The sequence below is a fragment of the Haemaphysalis longicornis genome, unplaced genomic scaffold, assembly GCF_048455015.1.
Source record: "Haemaphysalis longicornis isolate Haplotype H1 unplaced genomic scaffold, Haemaphysalis longicornis Haplotype H1 scaffold_1, whole genome shotgun sequence".
Taxonomy (NCBI): domain Eukaryota; kingdom Metazoa; phylum Arthropoda; class Arachnida; order Ixodida; family Ixodidae; genus Haemaphysalis; species Haemaphysalis longicornis.
In genome coordinates this window covers 407,650,785-407,670,301 of record NW_027526203.1, presented here as the reverse complement: position 1 = coordinate 407,670,301, position 19,517 = coordinate 407,650,785, and the positions used below count along the sequence as shown (strand labels likewise).

Sequence of the window (19,517 nt, the reverse complement as noted above, 5' to 3'; positions counted from 1 at the left end):
GAACTGTGACATCACAAGTGCTGTTCTGTCGTGGCAGCTGCCTTGGTGTTTATTTAGCCGAAACCGAAACTGACATGTATAAACAAGGCCGTAAATAATTATTTACGCTGCTATGGACCGGCTAATGTGTCATTCTGTGATTAGTGGGCTGGTAGGCACCCATAGCAGTGAAAAAAACTTAACACAAAAATTTTGTGTCAGTACTCCTTTAATAAGTATCACACTATGTGGTTATGAGTTTGCACAAGTATTTGTGCATGTCTACAGAAAGGCATTTCCTGTAGCACAACTGGACATACAGGCCTCTGGTTTCTATCGGGTCAACCTGGAACAGTAATGAAATTCCCCATGACGGTCTTTTTTGAACCAAACTTTTATTTTACTTTCATGGCGTCTTTGAGATGGGATCCACAGGCATTCCGCAGTCTTGTTGGGGAAGTAGGGGACGGCCTGTTCGCAAATTGGGATTAAATCTCCTGGAACCTTGGGTGTTGAGCATGCATGTTTGACAGGGACTGCGCTTCTTGTTCCTTTCAAAACCATTTCATCCCACCAGGGTCTACCAACATGTTTGTATTGCATACTTAGTTTTAGCTTTGAATGCGGGTTTTACATTTTTTCTTCCTGATAACAACACATGCAGCTTTTTTTTTTATTCTTCATGATCTGATGCCTTGTCATCCTACTTTCAGAGATGCGCCTTGCAGAGATGTCGTCCATGGGCATTGGGAACAAGCCTTGCCTTGACATTCGTCCAAGCTGTGACCAAATCAACGACCGCTCCATCACTTTCCAGCAGCTTACCCGAAGTATGGAGAATGTCTTTGTTTACATTTTAAAAGCAATGTCTTTTAGACTGTTAGTTGATGATGTGCCTTGTAGGTAGAAATGTTAGTGGGACTTAAAAATTGTTTTTAAACGAGTACAGTTAAACCTCGATATAACGAAGTCGTACTTGCGGGCGAAAATTTCGTTAAATCGAGAATTTCGTAAAATCGAGGTTTCGATTTTACAGTTAATTTAACCAGTTATTGAGGTTTCAAAACCTTGCCCATCGCTCAGAAACAACTGCTATGTAGTTACCTCTCCACTTAAAGCGAAATTTGTACTAAAACTGGCCGCGAAAATTGTGTGAATTAAGAGCCTCAACACTTAGGCAATGGAATTCGGATAGCCGACCGTAGTTCGTGTCGTCGTAACACCGGCGCTTTTTCCGCAACGCCTCATTAAATATGATAGCAAACTAGGTTTTCACTTTTTCTTTTTTTCATTTCGTTCACTACTAAACGCCGCTGTTAGTCCATTGAACCCGTGTCCGTGCCCCGTGAACTTCACCCCGGCGAGGTGCTGGTTCAAAGTTACGCCTCTTTTCGTCCGTTCAGTAGTAGGCTTACCCGCGGCGTTGAGGGGTGCGGCGGGCCAACAGCGGAAGGGTGCTATAAAGCTTTCTAAAGACTTTTTTCATGCACAAAGGCTCTGCAGTATGGGCGCGTGATGCAACCACGACACTCGAGATAAAGCCATGATTGAGAATTGAGCGGAGTACACACGGACCGCTTCACTTTGTGGAGCAGCGCTTACGTGCTCCCGCTAAAGTGGAAAGCTTACATTAAATATCTTCTGGCCAAATTTGATTAAGCAATTACTTGTATGCCCGCTGAGCCCTAAAGAAACCGATTTCTCCGCATCGCAGCTGTCTAATGAACACGTTTTGACCACGTTCGGAGAGCAATTTATTGCCACCAGCACTCGATGTTCAAGCCGTAGTGAAGAAGTCCGTAAGCAGTGCTTGGCGCTTCTTGACCAGGGTGGGCTTTACGTGACGCTCGTATGCTGACAGCGCTAACAAGGCTTGCTCTTCGCGTGCGCCTGCGTGCCTCCGCAGAACGTCGATGGCATCCATCACTTCGGTGGCCGTCGGTCTACCGTCTGTTTCACTGACACTTCTACAGGCTCTAGTTCGGAACACTTTTCTTTCCCTTGGAGTGCTCATGCTGCTTATAAGACTCATCTAATGATGGACGAACAAAATATTAATGTGGTTATCAGCGAGCACAACCTAGAGCAGCAGCACCGTGAGCAAGACGCGTAAATAAAAAAAAAAACACTTGAAGTAGGCTCCGGCAGCCTAAGCATAGAGGGCACTGGCGCGGGCAACGATGGAGGCGTCAAAATGGTGGCGGCACTATTAAACCGTCCATGACCGCTAGCGGTTTTTGAGCAGCAGCTTTTATCGCTTTTAATTGTTGTCAACCTAATAATTCACCGCTTTTCTTTCATTTTAGCCTTTTATCAGTAAATGTGAGTACTTAATGTTTTCAATGTAGGCTCTGAGAGGCAAAATAAAACGTGCCTCGACCGGAATTTCGTTCTTCCTTTCTCGCCGTGACTTCGTTAAATCGAAAGTGCCGCACAAAATTACTTCGTAAAATCGAGATAAAAATACATGGATTTAGCAAAATTTTGGTAGAAAACTGGAAAAAATTCGTTATATCGCGAATTTCGTTAAATCGAGGTTCGTTATATCGAGGTTCAACTGTAGTGACACCAAATTTCTCTTCCTTTGTTTTTCTTTTTGGTCCAATATATTGGTCCTACCCCATAAAATATAACGCACAATTTACGTGTTTCCAGTTATGAATTACAGCGCCATTCATGGCATAAACTTTGATTTCAGCTGCTGAGGGCCTGGGAGGAGGTGGGGGTGGGGGGCTCTAGGGCAACCTGATGTCACATTTCCCCCCCCCCCCCCCCCCCCCCCCCCCCCCCCCCAAATCAATCTGCCATCCTTGTAATTGGCTTCAAAAGCATCCAAGGCAACCTTTCACGACCCCACTTTCCTCCATATCTCAATTAAATGTTAGTTCTGCCACATTCAACCGAATTGAAACTGTCCAAATTTTTTGGTGCTGGCAGGGCAAAATGGGACTAGAGATTGTCGTGTCAGATGCGAGAAGCCCCACTGAAATTTTCATTTTGTGTTGTTAGTGCATACACTTGTTGGTTCCGTTCCCGACTGATATGCATGTCGCTTGATGAGACTAAAGGGACAGACCTACCTTGACCAGCTGGAAACTTCTATGTCACACACTTCTCTCAGAGAGTTTGCTATTGCAGAAGGGCTGAGCAATGCTGTTTCAGGGGCTCTCCAAACTGCGGAAGTAATCCTTCTGAAGCAAACCGTATCAGTTTTAGAAGTAAATTTTAGTGTCAGTACTCTAATTATTTGTAAATTGCTCTCTCTCTCTCTCTGAAACACAGTACACCTGCCCTATCACTTACTCTTGCAGTTGTTCAAAACGCTTTGAAGCTCTTGCAAAGTGCTAGCCTTAAGCTCCTCCGCCCATTCTCCTCTGTCTGTCCTTCATATCCCTGAAATGCCGTCTTTACTTACTAATTGGAAGCAGGGTGGCCCCTAGTAAAGCTGTTTAAAGTAACAATCAAGCCCATGAGCGACCCTATATACCATCTCCGCCGAATTTAAATCGTAGCATGTCTGCCTTCCTTTTGCAAATCAGTTGGCTACAACTGACTGTAGCCGTGGCTGTAGCCCAAGATGACTAGTCTACCTGAGCTGCATCCAGAAATTTGTTTCTTGAAGCCATTTGACTTAATTTAGGAATGCCTGCCTGATATTGATCCCCAGTTGCTGGTTGGGACAAAGCAGCTGGTGCTATGAGGAATCTTCTTTTCCAGTTGAACTGAAAACCAGCTGCAACAGGGAGGGGCAAGACCTCTCAATTCAGGTTTTTGATTGCCTGTCACTGGACGGTCTTTACCCGCCGCGGTGGCTCAGTGGCTAAGACATTGTGCTACTGAGCGCTCGATTCGATTCCCAGCCATGGTGGCTGCTTTTCTGATGGAGGCGAAAAGCAAAAATGCCCATGTGTGCGAGATTTTGGCTCACATTAAAGGTCCCCAGGTGGTCAAAATTAATCTGGAGCCCTCCACTGCGGTGCGCATCATCGCCTGTGTAGCGTCGCCGTGTTAAACCTCATAATCAGTCAATCAATCACTGGACTTGAAGTGGGAGCTGTCAATATTAGTATCTGAGGCATGCCATGTGGGTAGCGAAATAAAAGGCAGATAATGTTGTCTCTTGAAATTGCATCTACCTCTGTGGAGTGAGTGTGGTTTTCCCTCATGCTCGATGCTTGGTGGACTCGGGTGTGGAAGGGGCTAACTACGGGGGGGCTCTTGTGCCACAGCTCCCCGGCTGCGCAGTCCGATGGCGCTCCTGGACATGAGCCGCGGAGAGAGCGGAGGCAGCAAGCGGCCCCACTCCATCATCTCTGTGAGCTCCTCATCTTCGTCCTCGTCGAGCCAGGGCTCCCTACACTGTGCCCTTAACCTGGGCTTCGAGGCCGGTGACAGCCCCCGACCACTGCAGCGATCACTAACCCACCAGTCCCACTGCTCCACGGGTGAGTTGGCGGAATCACCTTGCGCAGGGACATGGCTTCGAGGTATACAGGCAGAGACGAACAGATAGCTTGCGTGTGCAGGGGCGGTATTCTCAAGGTTTGTCCGTTTCAAAGTGTCCATTTTGAGCGAGCCCTGATTGGCTAAAAGCGAACAACCGGATGTGATGCAATGCAAGCACGGGTACTGCATTGAACTGAGGCTTCTTGGAGCGGGCGATTTTGGCAGTTCTAATATTAATGTACCGGTCATTGCCTTGTTGTTGGCTTGCCCGCGGAACAGGAGGCCAAGAAGTAATTTTGACCCATTCTGAATACCTGCAAAGGCATTCCTCCCAATTCCACCTTCCGCTTCTTGAAGAAGACGGTGCGGTGGCTGTGCGACAAGCTGCGAGACGAACTTGGCTGGCGGCAGCACGGACTCAGTGTAGAGGACCAAGTGATATATGTGTAGGGTTGCCACCTTTCCCCGAAAAAAAACCCGGCCCTTCGGGGGGGGGGGGAAGGGGGGTGGGGTGTACATATTAATTTGTGTTGAAAAAAAGACGCCATGTTTTTTGACACGGTTTTTTTGACCATGTATTGCAGCATTTTATTTTCTTAGAGAGAAATCAACATAACGTTAGTACTGAAAGCGATGATTGCTCTGCATGTGGTTCACTGCATAGTAAATGCAATTCCAAAAAAGACACCATGTTTTTTGACACGCAGTGCCATTTATTGCAGCATTTTATTTTCTTAGAGAGAAATCAACATAACGTTAGTACTGAAAGCGATGATTGCTCTGCATGTGCTTCACTGCATAGTAAACACAATTCCTGACCAAGGCAGCAGCCTTTCGTTGTTTTGTTCCTCCATTAGGTCCCCATCCCTCTCAGGCAGCGCGCTCGCCCACGTATTCTCTCTGCTCGCGTGTCTTTGCGCAGCTTGTTGACACACATTTGTCGTCTTAGTTGTTGAATTGGTGCTTATAAAACGCCAAAATGGACATAATCACGGTAGAGGGCCAAAAAATCTGCCAAGGATGGCCGGTTTCAAGTATGGACCGGCAACCGGCCCGCTGTTTAAAAAACCGGTCGGGCCGGTCCGAAACCGGGCAGGTGGCAACCCTAAATATACCCTTCGTTTTTTCGGTGCCGGTTGCTTTCAGTCAGTGATCGCTAGCGAAGCAACGATATTGCTGTCGCGGCCCTTAGTGGGATGGTGCAACTACGCCGTTGCCATCACGCAGTGAAATAAAGGATCATAGAGCTTGATAGCATCCAAGCAGGCGACGAAAATTACACAACCACTGAGCATAGAATTTTTAAACTTTTATTTGTACTTGACGAATACACATACCAGGTTAGTGTTCGTAGACTTGACACGAAGCAGAGACATAGTTAAGAAACGAAAATCCCAGCCATTTGCACATTTTTTCACTCTGAGAGTACCACAGAATTGCCAATGCCCTAATGCACCATTCAAGGTTTTTGGAAAAGCTCATGTCAGAATGCCGCAAGGGCGTCAATGCTGAAGTACATAATTTTGATACATGGTCATTTTCATGCACATAAAAATTTTGGTCAAGCCTGGAAAAACGGAGCAGCCAGAGCATTGTTTATGCATTACTGCCACAGGAAACAGTGGGCTGCAGATACAATCTTTCGATGTTCGTCTCTTAGCGGTGAAAACTTGCAGCTTGATCAGAGAAAAATGTTATGTTCAAGTTTTCAAAGTACATTCAAATATGCATAAAAGATAGTTTAAAATAGGTTTAGTTGTTTAAAATGTGTTTGCAAAAACAGCTGCGCAAAAGTCAACCCAAAGCCCATCTACAACCAGAAGTACGCCATGATAAAACAGACCCAAAACGGATGTTTTCAAAATGGAGAAACTTTAGAATACCGCCCTAGTTCTTAATGTGTGAGCAACGCTCAAGCATTATTTGGCAACATCCATGTTGCCTGAATCTGTCAGCTAAATTCCCATTGGCTCCATGTAACCAAAACGTGAGGCCTGGATCTTTTGGCAGAATTTATATTGGCTTCAATATTTAGATAACCTGTTTAAATTAGGCTTTGTCGCCGATCTAGGAAGTCGACCTTGAGTTTCATGATAAACAGGGCACTGCAAAAGCAAGTCCTTAGCTATATTGTTGGAGCTAGCATGTTTTGCTAACTTTGCTGAGAACATCCTTTTGTGTTTTATTAATTAATTGCAGATACCACACAGTGCCAACCTGTCATTATTTTAGGGGGGTTTCCAAATTTTAAGTGTTAAACAATTGTGAAAGATGGCGATGCATTGAAACAACAATGGGAAAAAAAGCATTCGAGCATAAATTAGAGACCTAGGGCTGTTTATGGGTTGTAATGCGAAAGCAGTGGATGCATTGTTTTCTTATTATGAATGTCCTGATCATTTTCCCTTTGATTGTTTGCTTCTCTCTGGTAAATTAATGAGAGGCATGGCTTCTCTTCTTTACGCTCTGAACATGAATGTGCTTTCTTTCTAGTGTAATTAGCATGCGCAGATTATTCGTGTAGGCCTCGGTACATGTCTACACCACTCATTTTTAAATCGATGTCCACAGCACATTAACTACGTTCACCTTTTGTCAGCTGCGCCCGAGAATCGGCTGTATGCAGAGGATGCATGTCAGCCTTGCATTCCGAGGCCCCTGGTTTGAATCGCAGATCACCAAGCGTGGTTTCCTTTATTTCTGTTGTCTTTGCACTGTCAGCCATTTTTAGGGCCATATTTCAGGCATGCCGTCACCCTATGCCGGTTTTTTGCCTGAACAACTGTTACATGTCGCATAACGAAATTATCAATGTTGATGTGAAAATCACTTACAGTAACCACTTCATTGGGGAGAGCACGACTATTTATAGACATAACGCAGCACTGATACGATTTAATATTTCTCTTGTTATCCTGTCTTAGCAGGTACTAATGTGGTACCTTAGAATAAACATTTGTTACCGAAGATGTTGGGTACTTTCGGGAAGCAGAATAGATGTAGCATTTATTTGGAATTATTAACGAAACCCCAACAGTTTTTCTCGCTGTTTTGCTGTGGATCTGCAGAGAGTGGGTTCTGCACGGACGCGAGCACAACTGGAGACTGCAACGCGGATGCATCACTGATGCTGATGCGGAGGCACCGCAAGGCTGAGCGCAGCGACTCTCTCCTGTCCAACGATTCGCTGGCTACACATTCAGAAGAAGGATCGCACTGTGGAGAAGAGGCTGCCCCCTCGCTTCACACCCAGGGGTTTTCGCTGCAGGAGTGAGTGTTCACTCTCTTGTACCTATCCGTGCACACTAGCAGGTGTCATTCAAGGCGTAGCAGTGTATAATGCGTGTACAATGTATGATCATGGCGTGGTAGTATAATGCCCGCTTTGCACTTTTTTGTGCATCCCGTTTCCAGTAATAAAGGGGCCGTGAAGACAAAATACAAGTTTGTATTATTTGAAAGATTCGGTGTTTTATACAGTCTACGCTCGTTGCAGCGGATCCGGCAACAACGGTCTTTCGGTTACAACAGGCCATTTCTGTTGGTTTGTCTGGTCCCCATGCATTTTAAATGGAGTCCGCTCCGCTCACAACGGACCCGGCTAGACAGGACTATCGGCTACAACAGACTAAATTTTAGGCGAAAATTGTTTCGACTGAAAGTTTATAGCGGACTTCAGCGGGGCCGGCACCCGATGTGCTTTTTCTTTGTTTATTTTGGCAAGAAAACTATTATGTCTGGCAACGTTGCTGGCAGCCGGGTCGCCGGGTCGTTGGCGCAGCCAAGCCAAGCCAGTGCCAGTGGCTTTTTTTTTTTTGTGCGACCAGCGGCATGAAGTGACAGAGTAGCTGATTTCACTGTCGGATAAATTAAGCGTAATTAACGGTGTTGAACATTGGGAAAAACAGGCTGACATCGCCAGAGGTACAGGCCTGTCTAAGCAGAGTGTCCGCTCTACCGTCAAGAACAAGGCTGCTGCCGATAAACGCGACTCCGGTGAGATTGAAAACAGGGTTATCGAATACTCGAAGAGGTGCACTCGGAGGCGAGTCTGCCCTCGTCAGTTTTTTGATGTAATAAAAAACTCGGGTTCAGTGAAGTTCGGCTTTTATTATTCCCACGCATGCATTGTTCCCGTTCCGTTCGGTGAATAAGGTAAGAAATGCTTCAAGTAGGGGTTGTTCCCCATCCATTGTGTGCAATCTGCCGGTAACTGTGCGCAGTCCAGCTGGTCTAACTTTTGATTTTACAGCAGTCCGTCATCAGATTATTTTATTACAGCTGTTTCGATGACCAGAATAAAATCGCTAAAAATGTGGGAGCTACCTTGAAGGAACATCAGGCAGTGATCTGATTTGTTTGACGAACGGTTTCGGGGAAACCTGCCTCGTCGTGAGGGGATTTAAAAGAGCCTAGCTAATGCTGATGGGCACGACTGATGTTTTATAGCTGGTTTATAATTGCGCCTAGTTATATTCTTGCTTTATTTGCTCAGCTTATCTTGCGTCTTTACACGCTTGACCGCACGCGCTAGGCCTTTTCGAAGTGCCGGTGCTAAGCTGTGGAAACGGTGTTTACACGATTCTTTGCCCTCGCGCGAACACTGTGCAGAAGTGCTGCAGGCGTGTAGAAAGAACAAAGTGTTTGTACTATGCATGCAATATCGGTCAGAGTAACCACTGTAGAGCTCGTACCCCCCCCCCCCCCCTGTTGGATACTGCATACTTCGGCTACAGCGGACGTTTTTTTCCGGATTCACAGGGTCCGTTGTAACGGGCGTAGACTGTAGCTCCGCCAGTGCTTGTCCAGTGGCAAACAACGTTTTATTCACTGAAAAATCGCACAATTTAAGCCAAAATATCAGTTCTCCCACTAAATCGTGTGTTTCGTGATGCAGCAATAGTGTATCGAGGACAGGTATTTAAAACATATGTTAACTAGGGTTTCAGTGGAGTGTGAAACTTTTTCGTTGCTTCATTTAGTGTCCGTCCTGTATGTCACAATACCGCTGAGCCCCTCTGTCCACACTCACTTTGTTTTTGACCAGATTTGCACCTGGCTTACTTTTGTTGCGGTAGACAGTAATCATTTCGTGAAACATTGGGTGTGCTCAACAAACAGGGTCACGTAAGACAGTGTCGCTTATGCCAATTGGCCACTGTTGTGCGAGACAGCTCCAAAGCACCGTACTGCTGTGCAGCTATAACAAGCATAGTGCACGCAGTACGCACTGGTGCTTCTATATTTACGTGTGCATTTGTAACTTCCATCGTTTACCCCACCATTCATACTGCTATAAAAAGAATATGCATTAAATTCAATCGCAAATAGCTCGTTCTGCAAGCTTATCAGCCATGCCTAACTTGTGTTTGCTTTTGCCGGCCTCAGCCAATCACACATATGCCCATAATATATCATAGGTTCTAGTGCGGGAAATGAGCTAGTGGTCCACATGGCCATTCTCTTTTTTCCTAATTATATAGCTTGAGTGAAGTTTGTATTAAAAGTAGTGTCAGCGTTATTCTAACCAGGCAATCTTTGGAATGAACTAAACTTGCATTTTGTCTTGCTGGCCCCTTTAGCCCTTTGCAGCCCTTTGCAGTAGCCCTTTGCATCCCACTTTCCGGCCATTCCGTTCCGCTACTATTTTGCCATTTGCTGGCGCTGCGAAGAAAAACACAAACCATGCAAGAAAAACTCGCAGGATATTTATTTTTTCTCTTGCATTCTGCTTGCAACTCCTTTGCCAATATTTGAACAGCGTGTGCATTTGACATAATGCGCAGCTCATGGTGTAAGGATCCACACGTTGCTGTCTCCACCGCCGTCATGCAATTTTTCCCCTCACTGTAGCCGTCATCGCTTTCCCTAAATGCACCACCGTAGAACACATGTGATGGGAAAGCCGCCCTGGTTCTCAGCTAACAGTGCGCATGTGAAAATGCTCTGGAATCCAGAAGGCCCGCGCTGAACATTTTGCTGCACCCTAGTGCAAAAAGAAAACTTCAACAGACAAAAGCTCACTTATCCCTCAAGAGATGGTGCATCATGTATACAAAGAATGGGGGCGCATCGCAGCGATAAAAACTGCGAAATTGAACACACAAGTCAGGCGTACCCCAACAATGTACCGCAAGCGGTCAAGAGTTAAATACAGAAATTTTATTTTTAAAAAGCTCTTGCGCCACCCATGGCCCTGAATGTACATGAATCTTAGTGGTTCCACCAAGGGCATGTCATGCGCAAAAATACAAAAAGAGCTGGACAAAATTTGGGAGAAGTGCGCCATAACAAACCTGCTGGTGCCGCAGTGCCAGCTCCAGTCTGTAAGCTTTATCTCGGTGTCTAGGAGTATGAATTTGGACACGTTCATTCATTGTTTTTCCAGTGTCCTATATAGAAAAAAAAAGGGGGGGGGGGGGGGGACATTACTGGTAAAAAAAAAGATGCTGTGCGCATCATTTGATCACAAGTGAAGGCTCGGAGACTGTATAATTATGCAGCTAAATTGGTATGATTAGCATGTGAGTACGCTAAATTTTCTTCCCTAGAGAGAGTTGGCAGGGAGCAGGACCGAGTTATCAGGGCATGAGAAAGAGAAGCAGGGAGGTAGAGTTGTCCCAGTGCTGAGGTGATAAGAGGGGCTCCATAAGCTGGCCTTCCCTTTGCCCTTTGGTTGCACGTCACTGGTGCATTGCTTTAGAAAAAAAAGTCGGCCGCTGCTAGCAGAGGAAGTGGTGCGTGTTGTTGACGGTCGATAGCAGGCACTCAAAGTGTGATACATCCGCTGTCCAACTAGTTCGAACTCCTTATAAAGGACATATTTTTCATGCGTTTTTAGTGGAACATTTTTAGGTTTGAACAGGGTATGATTTCATATATCCGAGTTCATTGAATATATCCTTATGCTGATTTTCATGTTAAGTAGCCACTTTTATAGAGGCTGCTATGGACTATAAACAAAGGGACGACTGCACTTGCATAACTGCTGCCTGACCCTCCTACTTGTTTTTTAAGACCCAGCTAAAAAAATAAAAATTCCCTGTATTGCAAAGTCAATTTTTGTGCATTCCTGCGTCCTCGATGAGCAGATTTTGAGCGAGCTATAAGTGGCAGCTCACGGGAAGTATTTTCACTGTTCTTCTTTTTCCTTTTTTTAAGATTTGTTTCTTTGCGCTTTCTTTTTCCACAGAACCTGACCACTGCAACAGCAGCAAGAAGAGGAGCAGCCTTCGAAGTGCTGAGTTGCAGACTACATGATGAAGCGTGCTTCTCTCCCTACTATTTTATTTTTATCGAGTAACTTATTTCAATCGCAAAATGGGGAAAGAGCAATCATGTGAAAAATCAAAAAAAAAAAGAAGAAAAAGCATAGAAGTGGTGAAAAGAAGCACCATTATAACCAGCAAACCTCAGGGTCCTCCTTGTCGTGTATTACTACTACCATTATTCGTTCAATTTTTTTTTCTTTTATTTTGTAAACCTTAGTGAGGGATCATGCTGTTTTTTTTCTTCTTTTTTTACTTCATGCCACCACGTCACCCAAACAGGAAGACATGAGCTTACACTGTACAATGTGCCATAGGAGTTGTGAAACTGGGTCTTCCTTCTCCTTTGCTCTCACAGTCTGTAAAAAAAAAAAAAATTACCTGAGAAGTCACAAAAGACTTGTTTTTATTTGACGAGAGATGGTGCAAAAAATTTTACTGCCGCCGAACCACGCTGCAAGTTCTTTCTCGAGAAAAGGGAGTGAGTGCTGGCTGTCGGTGTCCAGCTGTTATGTCCGTTCGGATGTTGGGCATGAAGAGCTCGCTGCGTCTGATCGGCAGCCATCGGCAGAACTTGTCTTAAGGTATGTCACCACCTTTTTAAAAATGTTTTTAATTTTAACACCAAAACTTTTATTTTACATTGACCTTATGAAAGACCGTTATAAGTGGTATTTAAAATCAAAAGAGTGAAAAAAATTATATTGGCACTTGTTAGTGACGAAAAATTGCTCAACCTTAGCTGTTACGCGAACATTCATAACTCACGAAAGCTGTGCAGAAATTGTAAACTATTCGGCACAGGGGTACCCAACTATCCAGGCTGTGCAACTAACTAGGATCTTTGCGATCCGATATATGGGAATCAAGTTACAGCAAAAATTCCGAAGAAAGCGAAAAAATTCGGCTTTTTTTACTGGATTCTGTAAAATAAAACTTGATTACATAAAAACTTACCATTAATTTTCAATTATCCTAGTTCATTGCATACGTTGGTAACAAAGAAATGAGTAGGGAAAGTTTCATTGAAAATGCTGGATTTATTTAGAAGTTACGACTGTTTGCGTAGCAAGAAAGTACAAAAAATCAAGTTTAGAGAAAAACAAGAATAAAGTTTTCCAGTCCATGAACAAACAAGAGAATCACATCGTAGAAAGTTAAAATCCACCTGGTTCATAGCTAGGGCCCTCGTTAGCTGCCACACACTTTCGTTTGGCTTTTGTAGCTGCCCGTCTTTTTTTGCGGAGTTGTTTTTCCTCATCCGTTGAGTGACGCTGGGCCTTCTTCACACGGTGGGTACCGGTCACTAGTGCGACATGCTAAGAGAGTATGGTGGCCAGGTTCGATGCCTGCTTCTCTCAAAATATCAGCTGTGCTTCTGCTGCCATTATTGAAGTGGCACACAGCGTCATATAAACCAAAAAGTAGGACAGGCAAGCCCACGTGGACGTCTTTGGGTACCCGTTGCCAAATCATACTGTTGAAACTCTCATTGGCATTTTGGGTTTTTCCGTGCAGGCACTTGCTTAGGAGCTCCTCCTTACAAAGGTCAGCATACACTGGCTTCACTTGGTTGAGTACCCCGTCGGAAAGGCCTCCCTTGTGCTTGTAGCGTCCACCACCGAGTGCTTTCTGTCGATTAAACCCGCACCAACTCTCGGGACCCAGGGGACACAGACCATGCCTTGGTGCTTCATCATTTGAACTGCAATGGAACAGGCTTGCTGATGTTGCTTGCTTCATTGCGTGCAGGTCTCCCACATTCGCTCTGATGGCAATACCATAGTAGTTTTGCAGCCGGTCGATGAGAACGTCGGTTAGCTTTCCTTTGCCTCCTAGTCCACGAACAGTTTTTTTCAACTTTCGTAGGCGGCACCCTACTCGCTTCTGTACATGTCCAATGCACTCCAGTTTCCGCGCGCTATTTGGGCCATATATGTCCTTTACTGCCGCGTGGCTCTTGGAGTCGCCATCTCCATAGAAGTCTACATACTTTAATTGACGACTTCTTTCTGCACGCTCGAACATACGATAAAGCCTCCATGCCACCAGCACTACCGGTGTAGTTCGCCTGGCACTGGGTATGGTTTGCCTTCCATTTCATAAATTCAGCACTTGTTGGGTTCAACTTGCTTTTCAAATGGCATGCCCTACATTTACTTGACATACCTTCTACGTCAATAGCTTTGCCAGTATCAACAGATATCAAGGAGACGCAGCCATTCAATGAAGACTGTCCACGCCTTTGCCAAGTGCCATCCCCTGATACACCACAGTCAGTAGTTTGCACAATACAACGCACTTCAGCAGCGGCATTTGCCATTGACTCAGACGCAACAGTCTCTGCCGCTTTACAGAGCTTAGTAGATATCTTTTGGTAGGCAGAATGCCAAGGCGGTGGTGGCATGTTCATTACTTTCGCCAGCGTTACAGCTCCAGAATAACCCTTGCCAAGCTGCCGCATAGCGTAGACAAGACGCAGGTTATTCTCAATAGCACTTCCAGCCTTTTTTGACGATTGAAAAGAATGTTCAAATGCGCAGGCGTCACAAACAACGACGTATGCAAAAGGTATTCCCTGCTGCGAGGATTCTTCTAATTGGAGTGACGTCTCGCATTCTGGGCATGCCAATTTTGAAAAAACAGACGACAGAATCTCCACATCAATAATCCTATTACCTTGCAGTAAAGGGTCTTGTAGGGGCACTTCACAGTTGTTGTCCACGTCCCCAAACATTGACGTCCGCATGGTCTTTGGTCGGAGCATTCACCGTGTGCCGATTTCCACGAAACGTTCGTTTCAGTTGCCTTTTCACCCGGAACTTGGCCATAACTTCTTATAAAAACGTTCCGCCAATGCTTTACTTTCGCTAGTAAAGAGAATCCCGTTCAACAGGACGGCCCCGAAGCTCTCACAGCAGTAGCAAAAAGCGCGCGCAAAGTGAGCACCTGAGACGCCTCTAGCATCATGCGTCCCCCTTACGGAAGTTTAAAGCGATGTTGAAAAAACAGAAAGCATCGCAAATTTATTTTGGATTATCTTTATGTATTTATTAGACCAGAACCTAACAGAAAGAATTCAATAGACACCGTGATTTTCACTGAGTTGTCAATTTTTGCTACCACACCACATTAGTTTCGGTTTCAGAACGGTTAACCAGCTGTTAGAAATTTGGCTGTAACTTTTTAACCAAAAAGGATAGAAACATAATTCTTTCTGCACAACATTTTTGAATCTAAAAGAGAAAAAAAGTCATTTTTATAAAAATATGCCTTTTCAAAGGTGGTGACATACCTTAAAAGATTGCGCCGGCGCTGTCAAACTGGGTGACCTGAGTGTAGAAATGAGACGTCTCTCCCTTTCATCTTGCTCTTTTTTTTTTCCATTCTTGTTCCTTTTCTCTTGCCGTGATTCGCCATTTCTTTCGTCTGCACTTCATAGCAGCGTTGTCTGTAGTCTGTCTCTCTCTCTCTCTCTCTGCTGTCTGCGTTGTATGCTTGTATTCGAGACTGCCAGAAAAGGAAAAAAAAAAGTTCTGTGGAACAAATTTGAATTGGGCTTTGTGTTGTACTCTGTCCTGTTCAATGCTCAGTTCCTGTCGGAAGGTGCCCTCTCTGCCGGTGTGTGTTCCTTTCTTCCAGCTTTCCTGGCAAGCTGCTCCATGTGGAGGCGTGTGTGTGTCCTGCATGCTGGCGTGTGCATGCGGGGTGAGTGTGCGACATGTAGCGTGCCGTCGCGTTCGAGTGTGAATGTGGTAGCATGGCTACAACAATACCTCCTATATTCCTATTATTTTTATTATTGTGGTTGCTTAGTTAAGCCTGATATTATTACGCCTGTCGAGTTATTTAATTGCGTAGTGGAGCACTGCAGTTAGTTGGGAGTGTGCTAATCCTGTGAGATATCCGTAGACAAATGTTCCACTGTTTCGGATCTGTCCGAGTGATAGGCATGGCGAGAATTGTAAAATATAGGGGCAAACTTCCAGCAGTCAGGAAAACACTTATAATAGGAGCAGGCCGCAAAACTGCTGCTTTCAAGTATTTGCTCTTCTGTCAAACTTGTACATAATTTGATTGTAAATGTCACAAATTCCAAATTTTCGTAATTGTTTCTTCTGGTCACTTATTCACCTGTGCCATTTTGTTTTAACTCTGTTACGAGCCTTACTGGATTTGTGTTGTGATGCCGTGTTTCTTTTGTAAATCTTAACACAGTTGTACTGTGTACCAATTTCTGGTTTGTATAAAATAAATGTTTTGCCTAATACTTAGTGTGGCCTTGCACTGTGATTTGTCATTTTTTCACCGATGGCTTCCTGGTGGCCAGTAAGTGGGGCACCCAGTAGGAGGCATCTGTGATCGGGGCTTTCATTTTTAGCCTGGTTTAAATGTGCAACTAATTCAGGATCAAGAGAGAAAATAGTAAGGCAGCTTGAGAACCTCATAAGAGCCTCGTATTCCACTTTCAAACAGGGACTACACATACCTTCTGTCGAGTTGTCCACCGAGTGCCCGATTTTATATCTTGGGGTGTGGGCATGGCGTTGAACATACTCAGAAATTATTAATGAACTGGTGGTTCTCTGCAATGAAAATAGGCTGTCTTATTCTTTTGATGACACCATAATTTGGTCAAAATTCACGCAAAATACAGTAGTAGTTTTAGGGGTGATGTGAACTTTTTAAAAAAATGTTCATGGCATACTAGGGCAGCCTTTAAGGGTCTGTAGAAAACAGACAGTGAGTGCCTGCTTTGTGCACAGCATACAGCACTGCAATGAGTAGTTCACATTTTTGTGGGCATTTTCTGTAAGGTTTCTGCAAAGCATTTGCTCAAGGTCATATAAATTTTGAGTATTTTGTGAAAAAAGGTTTTTGGCCCATCGATTACTGTGTAGGTGGTAGCAAAATTTTTCTACCCATTCTAGATGAGAAGGCAACAAAATGCATGCAAGATGAATTGTCATGTACGAGCAAAATTGCGATGGCCTGATTTGTGGACATACGTGGAAATTGAATTACCTAGCCAGATTTTACATGTGGTGCATTTTGGCCTGCAATCTGCTCGTCAAAATATGTGTGGCCATAACTGTGCTCATATGGCTTGAAATTGCAGCCAGCTCTGTAGTTTTCTTCTGACCTAGCTCCTTAAACATTCCTTTGAGGTTTGGTGGATGCAAAGGAGCCTTAGGGTGTCAGAATTAAATTAGCAACTTCATCACGTGACAGTAAGCCTTAATTTTAACTGTTGTTTCATGTTCAGTTGCTTTCAGGTTTTAGTGCACTGTTTGTTTATTTATTTATTTAAAATTCCTTACAGGCCCCTTTACAGGGCATTGAGTAAGGGAGGTAAAAAGGCGAGGTGTTACAGGTCATACAGAATTAATTCACGCATTACGAAACATAGCAGAGCACCTAATGGCGAAGAGGTTTGCAATACAAGTTTAAGTCGGAAGATAAGAAAAAAGAAAAGTCGATTGTATAATGCACACACTAAATCTATGCACAAGAATGACAGTCATTCAAAGTCAGTCAAACAATGTTATATGCAAAAGCACTTGTAGTTAGCTTTAAGAATCTTCAAAATGCTTTTGTGAGGTTTGTAGAGTCAGCAGTGGAAAGATTTCAGCTCTCTAGGTGGTCTAAGCTCTCCACTGTGTGGCACCTCACATCCCAAGTGTTGCTTTAAAGTGCTTTGCAAACTAGGGCCTTGAAATCCAACTAAGTCAGGTGACACCAAGGCTTTCAAAAGGCTGTAAGTGAGCCAAGAAAATAAAATTACATTGAAAGAAATCTATTCATAATATTCTGCAGCGTATAAATTTTTCCACTTTTGCCATGGCCACAATTTATTGCCCATTATCGTTTGTGTATCAATTTTCAGCAGATTAGTTAATAATAGGCACAAATTGTAGGGTCAAAAAATGATGGACTTCGAGCTTATACGTATGTCTTGTCACATGGAGGCATTTTTAGTAGGTCCATAATAGGCACCATTTTCAGAATCAGTAGAATCAAAATTAGTGTGTGTGCGTGCATGTATGTTATGAGTTACGACCGCCATTAACGCTCAAGAGAAAAAAAAATTGCTCATACCTTTCACCCACCATTCAGCTGGCCATCCTGCGACTCTCCCAGCACCACCGGCCACACAGAGTGGACGTGCCTACCCACTCCCTCCCCTCTCCCGAGCATTGGGAGAGAGTGCGAGATTCCATTCCTTTGTGGGTACAAGACCGGCATCTCCTGTGTGCACGCAGTGCCATCTACTGCTTTGTGTGGCACACTCCTCCTGTTCTTTTATGCAACTGCTAAAAATCTAGGCTGCTTTGCCTCGGTTCGCCTAGGGGTGGAATCGTGGGTTTTGTAGCAAACGCCCCAGGTTCGAGCCCCAGCAATGCCAATATTTTTTCTTGAGACCAGTGATTTTTTTACTGTGAAATTTTCTCTTAGCTCAGTTCGGTGCATTCTTTTCGTAAGCAAAAGTGGTTTGGTGTCTTTTAGGTCGGTTTAGAGGTGGGGCATGGGATATCAATACGTCTTAATTAACATTTTGCGTTGCACCGGGAGTGCCAGGTTTGTACCTATCTTGGAAGAGAATATTGCGGAGCATGCACTGCGTTGCAGCCAGGTCTGAGAAGGAAGGCCCAATTCTCGGACGAAGACAGCAGCCACAGCCCAGGCCTAGCGGGATAGGAAGGCCACCCATTTCTCCACTTTTTGACCCCTTTATTTTCAATAAACGTTTTCAGCAATAACATTTCACTTGAAGGGACTCTGCAACACTTTGGATAAACTCCTTCACTCTTTCCTTTGCATCTGGAAGTACTGCGAAAGCTATAGTTATCGCCAGCACGGAGTGGCACTGTGCAATTTGCTCGTCACTGTAGATATCCCTTCCGTTATCTTTGCTTTTGTGGCTTTCTTAAAAAAAGTGCACCGAATGCATCCATTGGGGCGACTGAAAAAAAAAAAAGCCAGCCAATAACCGCTACTGGTGTAATGGCGTAATGCGAGCGCTTGAAGAACACCAAGACCGGGAAAGAGAGACAAATCTTTCGAGCAAGTTTATTAGTTATCTGGTGGTGATAGAGCAGTAATTTTTGGATGACGTGCATTACGACCCCTTAATCTCTAGTACTAGATGTGTTGGTTGTCTATGTTCCGCAAGCACTTAAGATTTTGAGAAAGGTTGAAAAAAGTGTTGCAGGGTCCCTTTAAGATCTATGTTACCTTCGTGTCATGTGCTAAAAAGCTTCGCTGGTCATCCAGCTTCACAAAGTGGAATGGCACATGATTTTTGTGTTCTTTAGCTAATCGTTAAAGGGGCCATGCAGACAAAATACATGTTTGTTTTATTCGAAAGATTCGGGTTTTGGAGTGCCCCCAGTGTTTGTCCAGAAGCAAACGATGCTTTATTCACTGACAAAATCAGTTTTGTTAACATTTTGATTCTGACAAATCGTGTGTGTTCGTGATGTCTGCAATGACATCATATGAGCCTTGCATGTTTACCGCTAGTCAACCCAGATGGGCGCCACCATACCGCGGCGGGCCGTTTTTTTCCCCTTTGCTTTGTTTTTCACTGTATTTGTGCCTTGCTTGTTTGTGTTAAAGTAGAAAATCGTTTCGTGAAACATAGTGTTCGCTCAACAAATATGGTCACGTATGACACCATCGCTTATGCCAATCGGCCAGTGTCGTCTGAGACAGTGCCACAGTGCTGTGCAGCTAAAACAGCATGGTGCTCCCAGTACAAACAGCAGTACGCATCGGTACTTCTACGTGTACTTTCGTAACTTCCACTGTTTATCCCACCAT

The 19,517-nt window shown here is 44.4% G+C and overlaps 1 protein-coding gene and 1 pseudogene across 4 annotated transcripts in view; one reads left to right on the top strand and one right to left on the bottom strand.

Annotated features, from left to right (window-relative positions):
* The window catches only part of LOC144155468 (puratrophin-1-like), a 640,065-nt gene extending 624,097 nt beyond the window's left edge, over positions 1-15,968 (top strand). For all 4 annotated transcript variants that reach the window (XM_077686932.1, XM_077686931.1, XM_077686933.1 and 1 more), the window contains 4 exons: positions 693-809; positions 4,209-4,424; positions 7,494-7,695; positions 11,618-15,968. In XM_077686932.1, the coding sequence (XP_077543058.1) occupies positions 693-809; positions 4,209-4,424; positions 7,494-7,695; positions 11,618-11,624 (542 nt within the window). In that variant the 3' untranslated portion in view covers positions 11,625-15,968. The remainder of the gene's footprint in view (positions 1-692; positions 810-4,208; positions 4,425-7,493; positions 7,696-11,617) is intronic.
* Positions 12,851-14,442, bottom strand: LOC144161370 (uncharacterized; annotated as a pseudogene).
* Positions 15,969-19,517: the final 3,549 nt, after the last annotated feature.